This window comes from Botryllus schlosseri, chromosome 13 (assembly GCF_051294905.1).
Source record: "Botryllus schlosseri isolate E-star chromosome 13, Bs_hap1, whole genome shotgun sequence".
In the NCBI taxonomy this organism is placed as follows: Eukaryota; Metazoa; Chordata; class Ascidiacea; order Stolidobranchia; family Styelidae; genus Botryllus; species Botryllus schlosseri.
The window spans coordinates 5354992-5367460 of NC_137248.1; the positions used below are offsets into that span (position 1 = coordinate 5354992).

At 39.9% G+C, this 12469-nt stretch overlaps 1 protein-coding gene across 1 annotated transcript; it reads right to left on the reverse strand.

The window, feature by feature from the left end:
* Window positions 1-1820: 1820 nt before the first annotated feature.
* LOC145453289 (transmembrane protein 168-like) lies at window positions 1821-11743 on the reverse strand. Its single transcript, XM_080331266.1, has 13 exons — window positions 10846-11743; window positions 9343-9445; window positions 8605-8795; window positions 7762-7936; window positions 7516-7703; window positions 5927-6077; window positions 5758-5827; window positions 5594-5698; window positions 5420-5513; window positions 4710-4938; window positions 4564-4644; window positions 4299-4501; window positions 1821-3091 (listed from the first exon to the last, which is right to left on the reverse strand). The coding sequence occupies exons 1-13, from the start codon at window positions 11009-11011 to the stop codon at window positions 2472-2474; spliced, it is 2376 nt and encodes a 791-aa protein (XP_080187392.1). The 5' UTR covers window positions 11012-11743; the 3' UTR covers window positions 1821-2471.
* Between the last annotated feature and the right edge of the window lie 726 nt (window positions 11744-12469).

Sequence of the window (12469 nt, forward strand, 5' to 3'; positions counted from 1 at the left end):
TGGATAAGTCGCCGCGGAAAGTTTTAATGATCACTAATTAATATGGAGAAAAAATGCTACTGATTCCAAGAGTCACAGCAAGTTCATATGATAACGCCGTATCTGTGTCTGCAGCCTCATCTCATCTCAGAATTCTGCGACGTCCAAGGCAATAACTCATTTTCTGTTGATCAGTCATTTGATCCCTGTGTCGCGTGAGGGTCGTTAATTTTTTATGTTCTCGTTGTCGTTTTGCTCACGAGACTATTTCGCACGTGCTGGCCTCTTTCGTTTTCAACTATGCGAACCTGAGTGAACTGCAGAGTTTTGGGTCCTGTAGAGTAGGTTGTAGGACTATAGATTTCGTTGGTATGTTGTACATGTCGACCAATAGCTATAGTTAGCATTTCATCATTTATGTATGTGCCACGGATGTGAAGTGGAATTGTTTTGCTGTGGTATATTAAACAATGTCACTTTTTTCTACATTTTGCATCGCGATGATGAATTGTGTATAGCCTACACTACACGGTCGTTGTGTTGTCCTCGAATATGCATTAATTCAGTGTTCATATTGCGTCGTGGTTGAAGCGTCGGGTTTCTTGGTGGGTATACGTCGTGACTTCAATCCCCGGTCGCGTCAGAACAAAGACGTGATCAGGAGAGAATGTACCCGTGACTCCCCGATTTGGCTCTCAGCTTGTAGGGGTGGTGCAACACTTAGGAAGAATTACAAGGCTATTTCTGCACCTTCCTTGTCAGACGACATGCACATCATGTACGAATATAGCGTGTAGGTATACGTATAATTGTATATGTATATCATGCACCAAACTAAATATAATCGAGGGTAATCGTGATTACTTGTCCAGTGTCCATGTTAATCGATTATGTAAAACTTTATTGTAATAGTGAGTTGATCCGATACAATCCTGCAGCGATAATTACTGTGTTGTGTTGCGCTGTTGTGGTCAGCATAGCGAAATACTTAATCAACGATTTGATATCTCTCTGCCGCGTGAGGCTCGTTAAAATTTTATGTTCGCAATTTTGCTCACGAGACTTCTTCGCACGTGCATTCTTCAAGTGTACATCATTTTTCGTGCTGCAATGGAGCCGTGCGAACCTGAGTGAACTATACAAGGATTCTTTTTCTGGTAGGCTTGGCTGTAGTGCGACTAGGTCTACTGATGCCAGCGTGGTGTAGAGCAATAGTGGACCTACCATAGATGTCCTGTTTTAGGAAGATTTGTCCTCTGATCTAAAAAAAAGTGAATGGTCCGAGACGGTGTATTTATTTGCAAAAATATAATGTAGGCATGGAAGATGCTGACTTGCTGGTTTGATAAAGGTTTTCCAAAAAACTGCCTTACCAGCCCTATCTTCTTATTGCAAACATGGTTCCACGTTTTCTCTAAAAAATCTGGGACTTTTTTCATGTAAGGATTTGTTACCAATTTTCTGGCGCAACTTTGTTTTTGTGTCTATTTTTGCAACATTTGCTTTGATTTGTTCTTGTAACTTTTGTCTGCAACTACCAAGGAAATGGAAAACACCATCAAACGCAAACGAACAAATAGTACTTTCGTTATTCTTTCCGGTAAAATAATGACCTCATTTTAAGTACCGAGGCCTTATAACTGCATTTACAATTTGGTATTTTTCACGAATATGAAGCAAGGTTTAACAAAATGATTATCCGTATTTCGACTACTTCTCCAAATATAAAGATATTGTAATAACACCCGTTGAGTGATGTGGTTGACTCGAGCTCTATATTCGACTCTGTTATCACTCAAGAATTTTGCCATCAATCGTTAGCCTACGAGACGCAGTCAATAAAAACATGCATAGATTCATTTATTCATACCCCAATTCAAGTTAAGTGCATAGTATCATATAACGTAACGCATCGACTAAGACCATATTTCGATAACAAATGCCAAGGAGGTAGTGGAAGACAGTTGAAAAAAGTAATTGACACAATACTAATTATATACACAGTCCACACTTGCAACCCGCGTAGTTTTAAAATCAAAACATCGAACTAATAAACTATGAATGTTACAGAAAAACATTGCATATAGGCTGTGTAGGTGTACATTAGGCACCGAATCTTGGTTTTTTGTTAGCACTTTAATTGCGAAGATACGTATGCTGCGAACTACTTCACATCTAAAGGCGTGAGGAGTGTTCACCGTTCATTCAGTTTCAATGCCAGTGATACGGAGATTGTATAGTATGGTATGGTCATCTCAGATTTTAGAAGTGGCATTGATGGTAAGCACAAGTCTGAAATTACACAACCCTTAAGATATGGCCCGTGGGCGCGTCGATAGAATGACCTATCGATGCAGACTAGGTTACATTTGCATGTGTGTAGGGATGTTCTGAAGTGACTCACTCCCCTGGCTTCCATTCTCGCGCGCACCGACCAAGGAAGGTACAATTACCCTGGAAAGGGTCGGGATATATGAATTCAACGCCGCACGTCATGAATTCACTAAAACAACACCCCCGCCCAAGTCCCAAAGCTTCCTTTTAAACCATCTATACCTGCATCGATTATAACAACGTGAAATTACACTGCAACTGAAAACAGAGAAAAAACGTATTGATAGGAATGCTACCGCTACAATGACGGGAAGGCAGCAGACCGTACAAGTATGGGCGTAGAAATCCCCGCCTGGTGGCGATAGCGTTCGGTATAGGAACGCGTTTGAGAAAGCATACTGTGTCCTCATCCCTTGTCCTTGAATGTCTGATAGAAAGTCTCGCGTAAGCGTTTCCGGGTGTTCCTCCCCTGAGTGGTTTGAGTTTTGCAGAGCTGTCGTAAACGCTATCCATAACTGGATAAAATCTCCACGCTTTGCGCACCCTTCTTCGATGGACGAAGTACTAATTGCTTGAGGATCCCCGCTGTCGCACGCATACAAGCATGTTTGTACTGCTACAGGGGAATCGGTTTCCCGTTGCGCTTTATTGAGCCACTTGTTCGAGTTCGGAGCATCAGATACAATCAACAATCGGCTATTCGTTTGATTGTGCCTTTTCTTTCCTGCTTTGTCGTTCCATATTTCTATAAGACGTTCGAACGACAACGTATTCCTATCTGAAAATGATACGTGGGTTTGTAACGAGGTATACAGGTAGGGTTGCATTTAAAATGAACGGTGTTTTAAAACGCCTTGTTTGAAACATGTTTCAAACAGTGTTTTACAAAAAGGCCTTTAAAAAAATTGTGTTTTTTTTTTAATTGTAAAATTATGCCATAAAATTGTAAATTCTTTCCAAAAGCTTGTTGTATGAGCCTACGGACAATCACCACCAGATACAGCCGAAGTATATCGATATCGGATGGTGGGAACCCTCAAAATAGTCAGTTCAACATTAATAGTACATATATTTCGTCAAAGGAGCTATATTTACCCTATATTTTTGGATTGTCAATGCCAATCCACCATGACGTCCAAATTGAATACTCGTGACGTCATTGCTTTAAAAAAACCAAAAAAAAAACGATAAAAAACATGTTTCAAATTAGGGCCTTGTTTTTAAACATGTTTGTTTTAAATTGATTTTTGTTTTAAATGCAACCCTATATATAGGCAGGCCTATCTTGTGAGCTAGATAATCCAGCTGCTATATATTAGGGTGACCATATTTTGGAATCGGGGAAGAAGGACACTTTTTTTCCCAAACTTAGTATACCGGAGGGAAATCTTTAAAAAATGGTAAATTTTTCCCACTTCGTGGTCGGTTGACTACAAAAAAGGTCAACTTTTCGGCTCATCTCCCGAAATAGCCGCCGCCGCCGTTACTTAAGAGCCGATTTACTGTATCTCAGTCGAATTTTTCCCTTTATTTAACAAAAATTCTAAAAAAAAACAGGACAAAACCTCAAAAAGGACATTTAGGCGTACTCGGAGGACAATTTCAAAAACCTCAAAAAGGAGGAAAAATCCCCCTAAAGGAGGACGTATGGTAACCCTACTATATATATATATACGAATTATTCAAGCTCTTCTGATATCGTAACCATTGGAATGTATTGGCAAAAGTATACGTCACTGCCAATGATATCTATCACTATCTAATTCAGATATAGCGTCATTAAAATCCAAAAGTAGTGAAATTGTAGGCCCGGGATGCGTTTTTTTATACATGGTCGTGGTCGTATATGGTGTCCAAAATTCGATATCTCATAATTCATTATTTCCAAACTTCGTTTTCAATTCATGCGGTAATCACTAACAAAGTGTAAACCTATGAACAATTTATCTGAGCTTTCGTCGCTGAACAGAAATACGATGAAATACCTTCTAAAATCCACGAGCCATCCCTGTCGGCTGCTCCGCTGTAAAACAGTATATAGCTGTCGTAGGCCCGCTTCTGAGACTGTGACTCTTTGGCGAAAAGAGACTCCAACTTCTTTTCAATCAAGGCAGACGTCATCTTGCCGCTGGCACTCCATCCCACGCATCCTTCTCCGAAGCTTTCGACAAAGTGGTCGTTGAAGTAACTGCAATGATTGGAAATGTTCCTATCACAGACTGAATGCGTTGGCTTACACTCGTATCTTACTGTTTGATTGCATTTTCCACCTTTGTCTGTGCGTTAGTTTGAAAATCGAGAGAGTACGAGGGTAGGGCAAGTCCTACCGCGCTGCAAATTGAATATATTTAACATTATCGGTTGAGGGCGTTTTCAATTGACCTATAGGCTCTTACCTTCCAGCAGATGTAGAAGTAACAATCCCTAGACCGCATGCCGTTCCTCTCAGTCGCGTCGACAAGTGACTGAACAGCGTCAGAGACAAACTCTCCGTGATCAGTAACAGCAGGAAGAAGATTGGGTAAGTTCCCACTTCTCTTCGCCAACATAGCACGCCAAACAGGGCGGTTGTAAACGTCGAACCAGATGACACACCGTGGCAGATCTCGCTTAAAGACCTCAAGCCTATATGAAATAGAGGTTTCAAATAATAAGGTCACTGCTATCGCAAATTATGTGGGACTGGAATATGTTGTCGACACAGCGACGAATTTTATGACTTCCCTGTACCTATTTTAAAACTCATACATGCCTTTAAATAGAGTCGACAAAGATCCGTAATCAATGGCATATTGCGACTCGCAATTTGCGACATAGTGACAGAATTCGAATGGCCTCAGATATTTGCATTTGCATAGAACGCTAATACGTTACACGTAGCCTCTACACATCGTCGTACAACTGACTGCATGAACATTGAACAATGGAGATTTGGGAAACTCCAAAATATATTCAAGCTATCTCATACGTTAGATAAGTTTGGTGTTATGTTAGGTTTGTGCAAACGTTATACACAACGATTTGTATACGCTTTGCTGTCTGCATGCAACATACAGTGATTTAATAACCGGCCGTAGATTACATCAATCTTATTACGAAAAGTTACCTTCGCGTGACATGATGAGAAGAAACTTATTGTATGATGCGCAATGACTTTTTGCAAGTTCCCGACAACGAGCTATTTTCATGAGAAAGCTTATCTGTAAACAACATGCGAATATTTACAAAAACGACAGCTGAAAAGATCTTTACGTAAACCCTTGTAAAAGAGTGGACTCACGTGCAATGCGAAGTATGTCATGTGCAACGTGAACCAGCAGATGCCAGATATCGCGATGAAAGGAATCACGATTGGCCACTCGTATTTTGCATGCATGGAGATTGCCTGGTAAATAAAGGAAAGTAAATTAAACAACATTTAATTAGCCCGTATAGTGATTTTACCTGTAACGCATATGCGCAGAACACCAAATCCAACACTAGCAATATCACCATAAAAGGAAACACCACGCCTCTGAAAAAATTGGACATCCCTTTATTAATAGGCTGTAAGATATTGTATGTCCGATAATACACCGGGCTTCATAGATCAAACTTGAGTAATTTGTTATACCTTGACAACCGGAAAAAGCACCCCCATCGTACGAGCGGCTGCAGCTTGGAGAAGTATACGTCCAGGCACGGATCCCATACCATCCTCAAGACGAACAGGGCGAATATGTACTTATTTAGCGCCATGTTCATGTTGCCAATGACGGATACTCCTGGAATATAGGGTACTTGGTTTTTAACGAGCCCACGAAAACGGAACCTAGATCAGAATTGAATCACGGCTTTATTTATAAATCACACGTGCCTACGTGCATACTAGGGATGATGTGAAACTCTGAAAGGTTTTGGTTCGTGTGAACGCGAACCTTTTTGAAAGGTTCTGTGTGAACGCGAACGTGAACCTCATGACGTCACGTTAAGTCATATTGCTAACTCCAACTCTACATTTCAGTGAAGTGATAGCCTAATTAATGTACAAGATATCTAGTGACGACTCGAGCCATATAATGTCACAATGCTGAAGTACATATTGACGTTTTAAGCGTCGCCAAATGTATTAACTGGGTCAATTAAATGATACGCTTATCGCATAAAATCAATTTCTTCCGTCGCTTCGCCGACAATTTCGACGAGGACCTGCAAGGGAATATAAGCTTCCGCCTTAACGATCTAGGGCAAACCGGACAATGAAGGCCTATTTGGCGTCTGAGTATTGCTACGTTGATATTGAGCAGGGTGTAAAACGGGTTTCAATACTTCCTACCGATATTACCCATTAACAAGTTATACAGCAGTTGTCAACACCCCAATTGCACGGATTTGGTGTTTATGATGCAATAAAATATGAAATCAAGATTGACCCAGTACGCCTGTTAGATTTTTTACATCAGACAAACCTACATGTAGTGTATTTCGCTCTTGATGTCTTGTGATTGCGGGTCAAGCTCACAGCGGAGAGTGACTAAATAGTCGAGAAAATTTTAGTAACAAGGCAATTAAAATTTTTGAGATTGTCAAGGTGCATGCTCGTTTAGTGTTGAATTTTTATACTGCCAGCGCCATGCATATTGTGGCCCACAGTTGAAATGCAATAAATTTCAACGAAAGATGTTATAATGAATTGAAAATTGTAATATATGAAAAAGGTTCACAGTGCAGAACCTACCAAGGTTCGTTTGTGAACGTGAACCTCTAAATTTCTGCGGTTCACACACAGAACGCGAACGTGAACCTCACATTCACACAATCCCTAGTGCATACCTTCATACGTGCAAGCATAATTTGCATTAAAATGTTGTACTCGATTTATTCCGCGGTATAAGTCTGAGGTATGTTCTATGGACATGGTTCATGTACCAAGGGTGTATATTCACACCCATATATCACGGGTGTTTTAAGGGTGTCAATACACATCCTTTTCGCTGAGAGTGTGATGATTCACATATATCCACATACATTGTGAAAGTCATATTACATTAACATATTTCACGGGGAACCAAGTAAAGGTGGTTACGAAATTGGCCTCGATTATAATTCCGCGCTTGCTGGGAGAAGATTGATTTGCATCTTGTGTAAGGAAACGGGGAATAATCTTCTCCGTCATCTCAGCGTATACAGGCGCCAGACGCCGACAGTAAATAAACTGCAAACCTGATATTATTCCGTAGAGTACGAGTAGCAGAACCGTCAACGGGGATTTCATTCTTGCATTCATGACGAAAAAAGCCAGCGCTAGAATTTCTAACCACATATCTACGGCTTTGTGAATTGGCAGAAGCCCGCAAGATAACGCGAAACTGACGAAGTCGCAAACTTCGCTCTGTGATAAAAACTGAGATCTGAAGGCAAGCAAATAGTTATTCTACTTCCTCTAGAAAAATATGCTGTCTCACTCACTTAGGAATGGATAGCTTGAAGAGTCTCTCCGCAAACGAGCAAAAACATCTGACTGACGTGCTAAGTATGACGCAAACCATTATGGTCTTGTTAAGAAGTGGCAGGTGGGTCGGTTGAAGAAATATGATTCCGTATGCCAAGCTTGTCCAGAAATGCACGATGCTTCTTGAAAAGTCTGTTGGCAAAATTTTTGATTGAATTATTTTCGCATAATAATCAATGCGGAATTTCAGACTTCATACCCCCCTAAATGATTGTATGATGCGAATGACTTGCGACATCGCCCAGCGCTATGAATAGCCTACCAGGCCGTTATGAACCCCGAGCCCCCAAACTCGCGTGAGCCTTAAGTTGAATAAGTCTGTCCAGTTAATATTCCACTTTTTGTTGGTTAGCAAAATAATTTTGGGCTCTAGATATCGTATTGGCCAAATTCCATAATGCATCCCGTACCCTCTTATTCGGTTCTTTGTACCCCCATGGCATGAAGCGATGTCGGCGGCCCGTATTCTTCATGCATGAACAGGAAAGTAAAATTAATATGTAATTCACCTAAAAACGTATCGACCGCTTTATATACTATCTGAGCCAACTATAGATATATATTAAGTGCATTTAGGAATGAATGTACAGTGTCCATGTTAGCTTTTACGTTACAAATCCCACAAATGTCAAATACAGTTCGTGACACTGGAAGCGAAGATTGCAAATACTGATATCACAATAAAACTGTTGCTTAAACAAACAACCCTGGGCGAAATTGTTCGTATTTACTTCTTTGCGTGTCCTTTTTCATTTGACCGCAACTCCTGACTGCAAATGTTTTCACCAAGAATGTCTCACCTTTTAGGCCGAAAAACCAATATAAAACGACGACAAATGAAAACGAGGTAACCGCCACAGTACTGAGGATGATAATCTCAAGTTTATAATTTTCCATTTGCCATTGATAGTTCAGATGTAATCCAAAAGCGAAAAACGACATCAGCATGCCGATGAATCGGAGAACATTGCAGATGTATCTGCAAGCATTTCTGTCACAGAAAAGAAACGGTTTTATTATTCACTTGGGAACCAGGGCACAAATTTATATGCTAACAAAATTTAAATTCTTGTCTTCCGAATATATCGTGAACAAAATTGCTACTCTAGCTCTTACTAATTAATTTGACCTTCACTCATAATTCCAATACAATCTATATTTATAAATTACCATCCGATTGAGCAGACTTGGACAACTTGAAGATTTTCAGCTTTTCCAAATACGATTAGAATTAGATTACTGGCATTTCGCTCTAATTTAGTGAAATTAGACAACTACATAATTATCTAGTTGTCCAAGTCTGCGATTGAGGGCAGAACACTGTGTCTACTGTACATCTCGATTCTTTCGAATGGAATTTTTCCGACTGCGACTTCTAGTGGCCAAAAACGCCCGACTCCCGATTCACTACTCAGACTCCACGGCCATGTTCTGGAGATATATCAATGTATTGTATATACCTATATCAGTGCAAGCCTATTTGCGGTGCTAAGAGCCAAGGGTTGAAATTACATATTACGAAACCTATCAACATCCACCTGGTCGGCAGAACACTGTGCCTCATTTCTCGGTACTTCTGAGTAGATTTTTTGACTTGTTTTGTGCGCTTCGCGAATCCGAAGAGTGGCTTCTTTTCTTGCTCTTCAATGAAAAACGAAATGAAAGTATTCGTTAATCTTATTCGAGGGATACTAAAACTCTTCGAGACGTAAAGAATAGCACGGGACCTATAACTTATCGTAGGCCACTTCAAATTTATGAATTACGATTGGAATTGTGTTACATGGTAAAACTATATTATTTATACGTCTATGTGTTTATTGACTATACTAGCGGCTGTACCGTATGCTTCAATGAAAACGCATCTCAGTGCTATATAATCTATGTCAGCGGTATCTTGAAATTGCACAAAGCGCAGCATCGAAACTGGAAAGTACCAGCATTTCGTAGGCATTATGGAAAATGTGACCTTTATATTATATATGCAGTTGACGAACCGGCGCGATGAGTATGAACACGAACATGTTGGATATACATTTAAGCAACTTCCCTATGAACAAAGTCAATATATTTCGGAATATTTAACGTTTTAAACTTGTAAATAGTCTTGATAATAATTGATCTCTGTTCAGGAGTAGCGTCCATGAAGTCAATGAACAACATATACAGCTCATGTTGACAATTAATTATAGTGTATTTCAAATCATAACGTCACGACAGTGGTTCTCAACCTTGGCCCTACCGACCCCAAACGCCGATTCCTTATTTTCGACGTGGATGGAAGAATGGTGGTGTAACAGTATTCAATGCTGTTCTCATTGCCAATTTACTTTCAATCAAAGTTAGCAAAACTCCATATTTTTATTCGCGATTCACGTGGAATATAGCGACTGCCATAGCAAGTAATGTCAACAAATGCAGCGATCAGTATATGTGGTTTGCGCGATTCATTCGCATTCGCTCTCTGCACTGTTTTATTACACTAGACGTGGGTTTTCTCAGAAAAATGTTTCGAACATCGCGTTGCGTATCCTTTACTACTTTTGAGACTGAAAGACAATTTCAATAGTACAGCCAGAACTTCGAAGTCTTCGAGCGCAAATGATGAACTAAATATCATAGTATTTCAGAATTAACTAATGAAAGTATATTTATTCACCATATATTTAATATCGATTCAGTTCAATGTTGTGAAGGGATGACTCACAATCTTGTATACACGTTCTATAATATGGGTTTCTTTCTTAATAGTATACTGGAAAGTTAATTTTCAAGGTAAATATATCATATCTTGAGTTCATTGGCTAATCACACAAAGCAACAATAGAAAAAAATCTGTACAGTTTGACCGTATCGCCCATCGCATAGTAGGAATCGGGATTTAAACAATGGATTCGATAGGTTTTAGAAAAATGTAAAAACCACTTCTTTAGACGATTTAATTTATATGTGTCTTCGGTAAGTTACGATTAAGAATTCTAACAGGCTGACCTAATCGTGTACTTTATGGATAAATAAGATATTTATTGATGGATTCGTACCTTCATATGGTGCGGGCTTTCGAGGGTAGGTGCTGACCACGTTTAATAACGTATTGTTCATATCCGATCCTGTTTTTCTTTGCGTTCCGAAACTGAAGGATCTTGAACGAAATGGTTTTTGTCGGTTCTCCACTTCGCCCATAACTGAGATGGCATTATCGGCCATTTCTTGCGATCATCGCAATATCTACCAGAAATTCGCGAGGCCTGCCTGTGATAGCATCACACGACTATAGAAATGTAGCGGTTGTGCTTATACCTATAACATTTAACAAAAGTTAGATTTTATTCAGATCTTAGTGGTGACAATGTTTCGACAAAGGGTGTTGACACGGGGAAAACATTGGTTACCTCGTGGAACTTCAGCGTCAATATATTGTCATTAGTTAGGAATAATCAGGGATAGGGCTACTATGGTCACGATGTGCAATGGTCTAAAAATGTCTTTTCTTCTTACAGGACTAAAAAGAGTACGTTTATCTACCCATCCCGATATTTCTACTATGAATGCGCGAGTGCGCGTGTTCTACTTGAACCTATAGTTACGTCATATCCATTCATGTAATTATGTGTTTGGACTCAGGAATTTAACACCAACCGTTCAACTCGATATTTACATAGTATGACCTATATATCTCGATATTACTGGCAAATTCTGGCGTACGCATTCAGTCTTCAACAAGAGACTTCGAATTCAAGTCATCAATCAATCATCGTCGGACGTCGAACATTTTAATTATCAGACCTATCTTTCACCCAAATTTCATCATTGGCCTGTCACCTGTACAATTTCACTATCTTCCATTACCCGGCGATGGCTATTCATATAGTATATTATCCTGACCACATGCAATCGCTTTACCGATACGATTGACATCTTGAGTGAATCCCCGATCTGCACTGCATTGTTATTGCAACGAAATGACGTAATTCCGTAAATCAAAGTTCGTTCGTCTTCGAGCGCTTGTCGCGCTGATGCTACAAGTGTCAAAGTCCAATCAGTGCTTTGTGAACTCTCGTATGTATGCAAACAAAGGTAGAATGGAAGTCGGCGTATACAGCGATACAGCGATCGCATACAAGCAGCGGTCATTGGTCATATCTCATATGAAAACATATAAAGTACGTATGATTAATGTCATTTCGCAATGCAATCAGTTATATAGATCCCCAATCACAATAGTGGTTCCCTGATCCGTCTCAGGGGTTCCCGGGAGGTCAGGACACACACACGACACATACATATGATTTGTGATGATAGCCCGTCTTGGCTATCATTGGTTGCATGTACTTAGGCCTGATCAGCAGTCGGATCGTTGGTGCGTCGTGTGCAGTGACGTACGCAGTGACGTTGGGGTTGGGGTTCGAAATCGAAACCCAATCCTACCTCCAATACTTATCTGCTCATTAGTAATTGAGCAAGTGGTATCGCGCTGTTGCTTTTCGGTCGATCAATAATAACACTTTCCCAGGTGAAGCCTCGCGTATTTGATTTGAATAAAATAGTATTTACGGTGACCGATTCTTTGTTTATTTATTATAGTTGTGCTCACCGTAAATACTATTTTATTCAAATCCAAATTTTTCGACGGCAATAACTCCACTCCCACTGGTTGGAATTGAA